Genomic DNA, 12,010 nt, shown 5'->3' with positions numbered 1-12,010 from the left:
GTTGTTGTGAGGAGGAGAAATTATGTGGGGAAGACCCTGGCTTGGTGCCTATGGCAGAGAGATCTGGGCGTCTGTACACTGCCAACGCCCTCCCTTTAGTCCCATGGGCAGGATCTTATTCCTTTGAAGGCATGAGTCTTCTTCAAATGCAGCCAAACCAAGGCCCCTTCCCAGGCAGACTTTATCAGACTGAATCCTTTATGGAGGAGTTCTAAGTGTTTTGCCTATGTTCAGTTAATCTCTGGATGACCCAGTCAGGTTAGCTTAACAGGCTCCATTTTACAGATGAGGGAATGTGTGCACAAAACTTAGGGAAATTGCTGGTGATGCCAGGGCTGGAGCTTCAATTCTGTCAAACGCCGGAGGTAATGGGGCCAGGGTTCTCCATTTTTAATCATCCTGGCTTCCAAGTCTCAAAAAAAAAAAAAAAAAAAAAAAAAAAAACTGTCCACATCACCTCTGTCATTTTCTTGAGCTTCATTTGTTTTCTCGTTATCTAGACAAATAGTTGCTTTGATTTTTCTAGTTCCTTTAACAAAATACACCCAAAAGACTTGCTCATTAACTTCCTACCACAGATGAAAATGTCTTTTTTTTTTTCATTAAGATTTTACTAAAATTCCATATACCTGCTCTTAAGCAGAAAAGGCCCTTTTCTACACCACACTGCATACCTCAGGGTCTCCACCTAGCAGGTCTCAATGGATGGGATGATCTCTGTGTTTTATTCAGCACATCTTCAGCACCCAACAAAGGAACTCAAGGATGGCAAAAGCAGCTTTCCACTAGGAAAGGGGAACTCTTGACCTGAGCTCTTTATTTTTAGACAATCTCCAGTTATACATCATTCTTGATGGTAATTTTATTATTCCCATTTGCCATTTTCCGGGGGTGTGGTGTGTGAGCGCGCCATGCCTGTGGAGGTCCAGCATTGATGTCGGGAATCAGTTTTGATGGCTCTTCTATCTTATCTTTTGAGGCAGGGTCTCTTAATCAAACCCAGAGCTCATGGCTATGGCTAGTCTCCATGAGTCAACATGCTCAGGGGAATCCTGTCTACCTTCTCAGGGTGGAATTGCTGGCAGGCTGCCATACCCACCAAACTTATGTGGGCTGTAGGGATGTAAACTCTAATACTCACACTCTTCCCAATCTAGTTTTAGTAATAATTAAAAATAAATAAAACTATCTTACAGCTCCTGGTCTCTGGCACACGGAATGATCTGGGCCAACAGAAAACACAAGAAGGTTCAAGAAAGGCGGCTCCTGAATTTGTGACACATTTCTAGGGTATTCATAACTTTAGCTGAATGATCTGGGCCCAAATGTGTGATGAAGTCATCTCCCCTTAGTCAATGAGCACGGAGAGGTCCACAGAAGCCAAGTGGCCTGGCACGAATGGACAGGAAACTGTCACAGGGAGGGTCTCCTGGCCCAAGCTTTCTCTGCTTGCCACTGATGTTTTTGGAGGCAACAATAAAAAGCAGAAATTAGGGTCATTATTTATGGGGATACATTTTGTAGTTTCAGTGGGTGGGGAGTAAGACAGTCTTTTCTTTTAAAATGGGTTGCAATTGGTGGGGGGGGGGGAGTAGACATGTAAAACTTTGGGGTTGTGCACCAATCCAGGAGAAAATGTGAGGTGCAACTGCCTTTGTGTGGCTGGAGACCCTGTATATTTAAAAAGTTCCCTTGGTGGGAAAGGGGAGATCATCCCACCCCAGTAAAACTGCACAAGGCAACTTTCCCCTGTACATTCAGCCCTCAGCCTGCTCTGGCTACATGGTTGTCCTTCTGTTCTGGAATCTCTGCTTCCGGTTAACTCAGGAAGTAATACTTCAGAAGCTCCTTACATAAAAAAGCTCACGCTTGTGGGCTGCTGAGAGGCTCAGTGGGTAATAGATTTGCTGCCAAGCTGGAGGGCCTGTTTGAGCTTTGAAACTCACTTCATGGAAGGGACCAGCTCCATCAGTTACCCTGTAACAATACAGGTGCACCATGCCAATGCCCCTCCCTTGCTGTTTTTTCTTAGTTATTCCCAGCTTTATGCATCCTTTCTTCTGATTTTAAGTCACTTTGTTCTTTTAGCAAGCAAGACAGGTTCCATGTCCCCACTATACTAGCTGAGCTTTTAGCATCTGGCAGAGAGCACTCAAAAGACCACATCTTACCGATCCCAAATTTTAACACGCCAAGAAAGAAAATGACACATTTTTAATCAAAGAAAGCAATAATGACAGGTTTATTGAAAATTTTCCAGTAGAGAAAACCCACTAGTGTTGGAATAAAGGTACTCAATGTGTAATAAGAACAGAGGAGAATAGAAAAAATTAACAGAAGAAAACAAAACCAAACCATAAAAAACAAACAAACAAACAAAAAAAAACCAAAAAAACAAAATAAAAATGTTTGAAATCGATTCCAATAGGATCTTCTTTAAACCTGTGAATAATGCACACAGTTACTAGGTTTGGCAAACAATTCATTTGGAAATTAAAGCCTATGTCTGTATTGTAAACTCCGTAAAAACTGCTCATTAAATTCAAGCCTTTCATATACTGGGCACTGAAACACAAAGCCAGTTGATTTGCAAATAAAAGGAATTATTCATTTGCTCTCACAGTTACAGGAATTAACCAGCTGCTTAACTGCCTTATAGAGCGGATGAGACAGAAGAAAAGAAAGGAAAAAAGTCAGATAAAACTAAAAAATAGAAACACAGCAAATTCAGACACCAGCTTGTTCATTTAAGGCAACAAACTGAACTGTACAGTATGGTCTACATTTGCGGTTGTCATTTCCTCCCCCACCCCACCCAAATACCTTCTAGATCCACTAGCCATTTAGACTATTCATAACCTCCAAATATTTTGTATATACATACTTAGCAAAGAGCATAAGCCTGACACCATTGGGACAGCACTACAGTCAGCATACGGTTTTAGAAAGAGTACTGTGTATGTCATAGAGATTAACCTTCGAAAACAAACAAAAACCCCATTCATTTCTAAACAAATAGTTTAAAACATTATGAAAGCCCATGAGAAGATGATCCGATGTGGGCTCGGAACCTGATGAAGAGCACACGTCAAAGACTATGAGCGTGACATTCTGTCCAACACTCCAAACAAAAGGACTGCTCAGGATCCTTCTTCTTCCAATAGATCATTTGTCCCTGGCTTGGCCATCTCTTTTTAAACTATACACAAAAGTCCTGCTGAGAGTCAGCATTTTAGTTGCTCATACAACAGAATGTCACAATGTAAACTAAACAGATTCTTGATATCAACAGCATGTTTCCAAGGTTTGTTAATTTCTCAATCCGACAGTTGGTCACAGAGGTCAAGTATTATCAAGGCTCCTTTGTCAGGTCTTCACCCATCTGACACACCCATCCTTCAAGTACATGCAAGGCTCAACAGTTTGCAAGAGACAGAAGCCCGGGGCCCTTTAAGACACTGAGGAAATAGGATTGTGGGGCGAACCCATCTGGGTAAGAACTTTATCCAGCCACTGGAGAGGGCCATGCAGATGTATCTCAATCCAGCAGGGGGTGCTAGTAACATCCTGCCTGTGGTACTCGGCTCCCCAGCCCTAGGAAAAAGAAAGCACACTGGTGTCATTTAACTCCCTATCTCAGTTATACAACCTACCAAGTAAAAAGATCACATGATCAGTTCATATAATTCTGTCTGGACTCTTGAGGCTATGTCCCAAAAGAAAACAAACATGCCACAAATGCATGAGTAATCTGGTGGGTAATTTTTGGGGATGGACACTGGCCACCGAAAGTCTGTCTAAGGACTACAGACCTCCCAGTTTGTCTGGCACAGTGGCACATGCCTTTAATCCCAGCATTCGGGAAGCAGGAACAGGCAGATCTCTGTGAGTTCCAGACCAGCCAGGGGAATAGAATGAGACCTTGTTTCAAACAAACAAAATAAATAAATATTACTAATCTTGGATAATTAAAAAATTTAAATATATCCAATAGTTGCTTGAATAAAGATATTTTAAATATTTATTTCCACTACATCACCATTATATTAAAACTTTACTTACCTACTTATACTTTTAAGACATGTTCTTACTGGGTAGCCCTGGCTGACCTGAACTCCCTATGTAGACCAGAAGACTGGCCTCAAACTCAGAGCTTACCTGTCTGATTTCTGAGCCCTGGAATGAAAGGCAGGTGTTATCACACTGGCTTTATTTATTTTTAATATTTTATTTAAAAACCATGCATATAAGTATGTGTTTGAGTATGGATTTATTTATGACTGTGGTATCTGTGAGGTCCAGATGCCAGATCCTGGAGCTGGAATTCCAGGCTATTGTGAGCCACTGAAGCTGGATGCTGGGACTGAACCCAGGACCACTGTAAGAGTGCTATACCTTTAATTGAGCAATCCTTTGTCTCTTTATCTGTGTGTCCATGCCTGGAGAGTATGGAGGTCAACACAGGCTATCTTCTTCAATCACACTCCACTGTATTTTCTGAGACAAGTTCTCTTGCTGCACCTGGGGCTTTTGCCAGTCAGGCTAGACCTGTCTCCCATGCTGGGATCATATACAGCACTGCACCCAGCTTTTGGTTGTTGTTGCATGTATGTGTTTGTATGTACAACGCAATGTGTATGTGGAGCTCAGAGAACAAATATGTGACGTGGTTTCTCCTCTGACCTTTTAACATGTTGTGAAAAAGATAAACCTTCTGTCTTAGAAAGAAGCTCTATAACTGCCAAATATTCTAAGGGGAGGCAAAACATTCTACCTTCTAGGCAAACTCCTTAAAACTCAGGAAGCAAACATCTTAAAAGCTTTAAAAAGTCCCTGAAACTGACCAGATTCACTGCCCCCCCCCATCCTCGTCCCCAGGCTGATATAAGCAGTAAGGACAGCTGAGACACTCGGATCAGCTGGGCTGCCTGCTTGTGGAATAAGACACTCCAGCCTGTTGAACTATCTGCATATTAGGTAGTGGACTCCAGATTCTCCGCTTTTGGGAGCTGCCACCCATATAAAACTGCAGTGGTACCCATACTTTGGCCTGTCACTGGTTTCCTATTTGAGGTGAGTAGACTGTTTATGTCTCCTCAAGAACAGTGTCATACAACATGCCTCATGGGAACTTGGGTCTCCATGCTGTGCCTTTACCCACAAGACATTCTTACCAGCTCCCTTGGGTCCCCCCCCCCCACTCTCTTTTTCTTTTTGAAATGGGTGCTGGAGATCTAAATCCAGGTCTTACAGCTGCATGGTAAGCATTTCACAGACTGAACAATCTCCTCAGCCCTATTTTTTTTTTCTTCTCCAGACAGGGTTTTACTCTGTAGCCCAGCTGGCCTGAAATTCACTACACGGTCCAGCTGGCTGCAAACCTATGACAATCCTCAGGCCTCAACTTCCCATGTGCTGGGTTAACATGTTTGTTTCCCTTCTACCCATTTCTTTGACATCAGGAATGAAACACATGACCTCTCACATGCCTCAGTGACATCCCCAACCCCGTCACAACTATTATTAAATTCTCTCTTTACAGTAAATACAGTGAAGGTGATGTCAGACAGATGACATTCTGCTTCTTTCCCGCTCTGACAGATGAAATTCTACCTGTCAACAACACAGATCTCTCGATTTCAGTCTCAAGTGAATCTGACGGGAGAACAGTTACACATTCCCAAAGTTCTTTCTGATACCTAGTCATTGCCTTGAAGCGATAGGTTCTGTCATTCATCTGGCCAAGAAGGTGGTTTGCTAGATGGCTTCAGAATGACCAGGTAGGACAATAATGCTTCACAGAAGTCACCGTGAAAGCCAGGTGATAGGATACACCTGTAATCTCAGTACTAGTGGGAGGCTGAGGCTGGGAGATCATGACTTCAGGGTCAGTCTGGGCCACACTGAGTTTGAGGCTAACCTGGGTGACAGTGAGACTGTCCTAGGTTGAAAAAAAAAAAAAATAATGGTGTTGGTGTGGGTGATAAGAAAAGCATAAAGTTCTGCTTGATCCTTGCTTGTAAAGAATAATAGCTACTAGGGTCTTTTGACCTCTGCTACGTACCTTCTCCATCAGTTTTAAGAAATACAGCTGAATATGAAAACTTTTAGGACAAAGTTGGGGCACATGAACTCCACCCTTGTATGTGCATGCATGTCCCTGGGTTTGGACATTCAACAGTGACAGTTACCATAAAGGTCTGTCTCTTCAGAGGGTAAGTTTTTTGAAGATGGGGGTCACCAGTATGTGGCGCAAGCGCCACAGATACTTTCTGGACCAAACTGATTTGGATTTTTCAGACAGGGAAGATTTGGCTTTTAATAATAAAGTATAATTTTATGTTAACATCAAAAATCATCTAAAAAATAACATGAGACTGCCTACTAATGGTAGGAAGATGCCCTGCATCATTGCTCCAAGACACTGAGGTAAATCGAGGCTCCCTCACTGCAGAGCCACAGAAAGTACACAAAGCTTTTGAGGCCAATGTACGATTTCTTGCTGTGTAGTGATAGTTGTGTTACAGTTACCGAGCTTTAAAGAGTTATTTCTTATGTGTATGTGTGAGCACCTACTGCATGTGTATGCAGTAGGACATGCATGGAGGACAAAAGAAGCTGGCAGAGTTTTGGAGATGGAGTTACAGGCAATGATGAGTTCCCTGGTGTGGTGCTCCAAACATGACTCTGGTCCTCTGGAAGAGCAGTGAATGCTAACTGCTGAGTCATCTGTCCAGTCCACCACCTCAGTTTTCAGTAGGATTTGTCTATCCTAAACCCCAGTCATATCAATCACAACCTGCACAGCCCTCCATGCTAGTGCATATTAATTTTTTTATGCTGTGGTATTATTTATTAAACCCACTGGGAGCTGCATGCATCTCGAAGCTAAATACTTTATAAGCATTTTTTTTTTTTCTCTCTTTGTATTGTCTTTTTGGAATAGTGGTAAAGTATTTGCTGGAAGAATGATGTTAATAAATTCTGAATGTAGCTTTGGGCTGAAGAGATGGTGGGTCATCAGCTCAGAGTACTTGCTACTGTTCCAGAGGACCTAGGTCCAGGAACCCCACTGCTTCTAACTCCTGCTACAAGAGATCTCTCTCTCCCTCTCTCCCACACACACACACACACACACACACACACACACACTGATAAGAGTAAAAGAATAAATCTTTAAATAACTTAAAGTAAATGTTTTTGCTATACAAAAGTAACAATTAACTATTAATTGTATAATCAATAGGAACTGAATGCAAGGAGAAAACTTGTTGGAGCACAGGAACCAAAGTTTCTTTAAAAATTCAGTAATTATAGTGCCATCAAGGGATCTGGAGAGTAATTACCAAGGTCCCAATGCCACACAGCCCCATTTTACATGTCAAGAGCAGAAGGTCTGAGAAAGTCCCTGTACCTCCATCAGTTCACACAATCGTTGAGCAGTGGTTCTTCCTTCCCAACAACAAGACCTTCAGCAAGCTGCTGGCCTCATTCTGAAAACTATCTGAGCCAAAATGTGAAGTCAAAACTTAAATGGTGCTCGTGAATACTGAACAAGGAGAGGCTCTGTGGTCACATTTGTACACAACATACAGGCCAACTTCTTCAGAGAGGGGCCACCTCTGATCTGGATGACGATGAGCAAAGCACGCTCTGGAATTAACCCCAGTGATGAAAACATCGCTGAACAGGCCCAACAAGAAGTCAGAGCACTTTTGAAGACACCCAGGCTTGTAATTAGCACTGTTCCTCCAGGTAAAGTGGGATAAAGACTTATCTTGGAGACTTTACAGAGCAGTCAGTTACTAAACTGTGCTATCGTCAGATACACATTTAAAAAATTATTTCTCAATGGATCTTGAAAACTTTCATTTCTTAACTGCAGAAGAGGACTGAGCAAGCCATAACTTGGATGTTCTCCTTTCTGTGATACTACAGAACACTCAGAATGAATGGCAAGAGCCCTGCTAACTTTTGAATTGTAGACAAGGCACAAGATTTACTAGAAATACTTAAAAAATTATCTGACCAACTAAAAATAATTTCTAGTGTAACTAACTTTCCACTTGCTATTTTACAACATTTATTCCTCTCCCGTCCTGATAGGAGTTGGTTCTGTCTATCACATGGGTCCAAGTAATCAAAGTGCCATAGTACCTTTTGTCCCTGAGTCACCCCACAGGCCCCTCAAATTCATACTATCTATAACCGTACTAAAAGCAGAGTAAGAAGAACAAAGATGCACTTATTCAGAAGATCTCATAGGATGGTCATGCATTTAAGCTACATGGGAGGAGGGAGGGGCATAAAGGTTCCTAACACCAAGCCTGGAGACCTGAGTTCTATCTCTGAGACCTGCATGGTGGGAGGAGAGGACTATACTCTATGTTCCCTTGACAACCTCTTGGACACTGGTGCTCTTGCTAGGTACTGATAATTATATATACCAGGAAGGCACAGGTGTATATACAATGGAGAAAGCAGGGTGGGGGAGGGGGTCAGGCCTGAAAGAGATGGACGGGCGCTGCTCACCTTCACGAAACTCATTCGAATAGTGCACATTTTGGTGAGTTCATACACGGTCTCAAAACCATGGTTCACAGACTGTGCCAGGAGCTGAGCAAACTCTTGGTTGTTGAAAATTTTCAAGCTACACCCACTGGGGATCTTGCAGACAGTAGTGGGATGAAACCCATGATGGTAGTTGCAGTTCCGACTCTGCACAAAGATGCTGCTGTCGCTCAGGCATTCGGCATACACTTCTCCTCCAACGTAGTAAAGGTGGACTCCTGTGAGAGGACACACCGTGTCATTCATAGGCTGAAGGCTGGCCACTCACATAGCCATTCTGACAAACATCTAGCTAACTATGTTATGCTTGAGATTACCAGTGTGTTCAGGAACTAATAAAGTCTCAAAAATAACGAAGCATAACACTTTCATTTTGGTATTTCACGTCCCACTTGGCCAGAGTTGAAAGTATATGTGCACTCTAAAAATAGAGTGCAATAAAACCTGTAGTTTTCTGGGGTATCCTGTGTGTTTAAAGTCTGCTGCATTTATGCCAGGGCCAAATTGTTCAGAAAACTTCAGAGAGAGAAGGGATGAACAACACAACATGGAGGGATGAAACCCAATGTGAAGGATTACTGTTGGAAGCTGTAGCACATGAAGTCTAGTTAAAAACAGAGCGTTTTAAGTAGGAAAAAAAAAAGTACTGTGTGAAATAAGAGCTCACTGAAGTAACTACTAAAAACAATAACTGAAAACTCTTACAACTTAGAATGCTCGGAGACCAGGCAACATCATGCCTTGTCTGGGAGAAGGGGCAGAGACCTGGCTTCCCTCCAGTAAAGCTGGAAGAAGGAAAGAACCAGTTCTGCAAAGCTGTCCTCTGACTGCTGTGTGCCCCGCCACACCCACACAACATAAACAAAAGCAAATCTTTAAAAGGAAGAAGGACCCTCTGGCTAAGCCTCATGAGGAGGTAACAAGGGGTAGCAAACAGGCAGGTGGTGTGGCTTTGAGCCCTACGTGACCCTGGAATGGCTAAGTAGAAAATGTTACTGCGACTGTCTGATGTGCCATTTCTACAGACACACATGGCCAAGACTCCAGCATCAGCTCTACCCACTGTGGCAGAATCCATTTTGTTTAATGATATAGAGAGATATATTTAAGAGAAAACTATTTAAGAGGGGGGAAAAAAAAAACCAAAACCTTTTTCTCTGATAACAAAATGATGACTTTTCATTTCATAAAATTAAGACATATATGAAAACATAAAGATGTGGAAAATATGACATTCCTTCAGTGACAGAGGAAAATGCCTGTTAATTAATAGTCTGCAATACTGTGTCCGGTTTTGCAATCATTAAAGCCTGTGTTGCAAGCTTTCACATTTCTGTATGACTGTGCTGCTGTAACTGTTTAACCAGGCTCCCTCAGCAGACCAGTGTTGACACTAATTGTCTACTACTGCAGTCATGACAAATGTCACTGGACGTTTTTACTAATATCTGTAAGAGACATTCCTGGAAGTTAAATGGCTGGATCGAAGGCCTTTGAATCACTTTGCCAAACGACTTTCCAGAATGCTGTGTCACATCAGCACTGTGAGTGCTAGGGTCAGCTGACCCACACCAGCACAGAGCACAGTGTTCACAGCTGCATGCGGAGCTGGGCATACCCTTGGTTTAGTGGCCATTTGGGTGCCTCCTGTGAACTCACTGCCTTGACATCTCACCTATTTATCCCACTGGGGTTGTAGGTGCTTAATCATCTTTTTTATGAGTTGTGCATTTACAGCAAGATAGAAATTATTTTGTATTTTCCTGTTACTCCTTTGTCTTTCAATTTTATATGTGTGCACACGTGTAAATAGATAATAGATTTAGATAAGTTTCAACCTAGAGAAGTTTAAAACCCCTTCATTGAATTTATGATTTATTGAGATAGAAAACTACCTTTTAGATCAAATATATTTTCATCAAGCTTTTTAATTGTTTGCCCTTTTACAGATACACACTAATCACTTTCACGTGTGGTATACACTCAGGACCACTAGGGGAGGCTACTGACCGGCTGCCATCACTTAACCTATCCTCTATGTCGGTACAGGATGAGTCTAATTTTACTGCACTGTTTTGTCTACACACTCATTTACTTGTAGTTTTGCAATGTCGTTTTAGTCCTAATGACACAGGTTTTTTTCTTTTTTTCTTTACTCATCCATTAGAAAATTTAACTACTCTTATTTACCCTTTCAAGTAATATTGGCATCACACTGTGTAGCTTCCACAAACATCATACTGTAATCTAACCTGTTTTAAGTCACAAAATAATATAGATAGAGTTACTATCTGCTTGAAATGTTTTCACAGTATTAAACCACCCCTCAGTGAATAAAGGCTGTCTGTATATGCAATCTCTCTCTAGCTAGCCTGGTGTAAGTGTTACTAGAGGCGGCTCTGAGAGTTTAAGGTTGTACCATTCCTAGTTCTCTCTCTCTGTTTTGGGCTTGTGGTTCAAGATCTGAGCCCTCCGCTTTTGCCCCTGCCACCAGGCCTCCAGTTGCCACGCTCCCCTGCCATGCCAGAACCATGGACCTAAATAAACCCTTTCTCCTTTAAGTTGCCTTGTTTGTGGTGTTTTATCACAGTGACAGGTCAGGGAAACTGGTCACACAATCTTCTGGGTAAGCAGAATGTCTAGTGGGAGGTACAAACTAATAAGAACTTTCTCAAAAGTGTATGTAATCAAGAGTTCCTGGCCTGCTAGCTTCACTCTGAGAATCCATCCCAACAATATTACCAGTCTACTGAGTCTACTAGTCAGACATCTGGAGGGACTTTAAATGCATCCCCAGAATCCTTACTTCCCTCTAACTTCCTAAAGAGGAAATTCTACCATTTGGCTTTTTTACTACTTTGGGGGAATAGTCACCTTAAAATTTCCTGAAATATATACTCCTTCATTGTAAATGTACTGACAGACAATGTCAGAGGTCTCCAGGCACAAGAGAGTACCCATCTATGCTCTGAACCTAAGCTCTCTCATTTCACCAGAGGCTGTCATTTCCATCTTCCTTTGCCCCCGTTAAAGAAATGTTCACCGAGTTTCACAGTTGTTAGGTTTCCTCTTTGAATCTAAGAATAAATCTTAAAAATCTTCTCAAATGCCTCTCAAGCACCTATTACAATAACCATTTTACCTGACGAATTGCTATAGATGTTAATTCTCTTCTTACTTCATTTACTTACTTAGAGACAGGGTCTCACAAAGTAGTTCTGGCTGGGAGATCTACCCACCTCTGCTTTCCCAGCATAGGCTACCCACACACTTCCCAGTGGTGACGTCAAGATGGGTGACTGCCCAATTTGCTGACTATGCAGATTTATCTACAGTATAATTAATTTTTATTCTGCAACTAATTTTTATTTGCAACTAGAATAGTTTGTGGAGAAACACTTTAAAACATGCAAACCCCTCGATTCTCATATAATCTCTC

At 42.0% G+C, this 12,010-nt stretch overlaps 1 protein-coding gene across 1 annotated transcript in view; it reads right to left on the bottom strand.

The window, feature by feature from the left end:
- Nucleotides 1-2,211: 2,211 nt before the first annotated feature.
- Nucleotides 2,212-12,010, bottom strand: part of Smad1 (SMAD family member 1) — a 62,831-nt gene continuing 53,032 nt past the window's right edge. The window contains exons 6-7 of the mRNA XM_051205894.1: nt 8,533-8,789; nt 2,212-3,594 (exon numbers count right to left, since the gene is read on the bottom strand). Of these exons, the coding sequence (XP_051061851.1) occupies nt 3,451-3,594; nt 8,533-8,789 (401 nt within the window). The 3' untranslated portion in view covers nt 2,212-3,450. The remainder of the gene's footprint in view (nt 3,595-8,532; nt 8,790-12,010) is intronic.

Source organism: Phodopus roborovskii, unplaced genomic scaffold, assembly GCF_943737965.1.
Source record: "Phodopus roborovskii unplaced genomic scaffold, PHOROB, whole genome shotgun sequence".
Lineage (NCBI taxonomy): Eukaryota > Metazoa > Chordata > Mammalia > Rodentia > Cricetidae > Phodopus > Phodopus roborovskii.
Note: the sequence above shows the minus strand (reverse complement) of the source record. Positions and strands in the feature narration are given on the sequence as shown.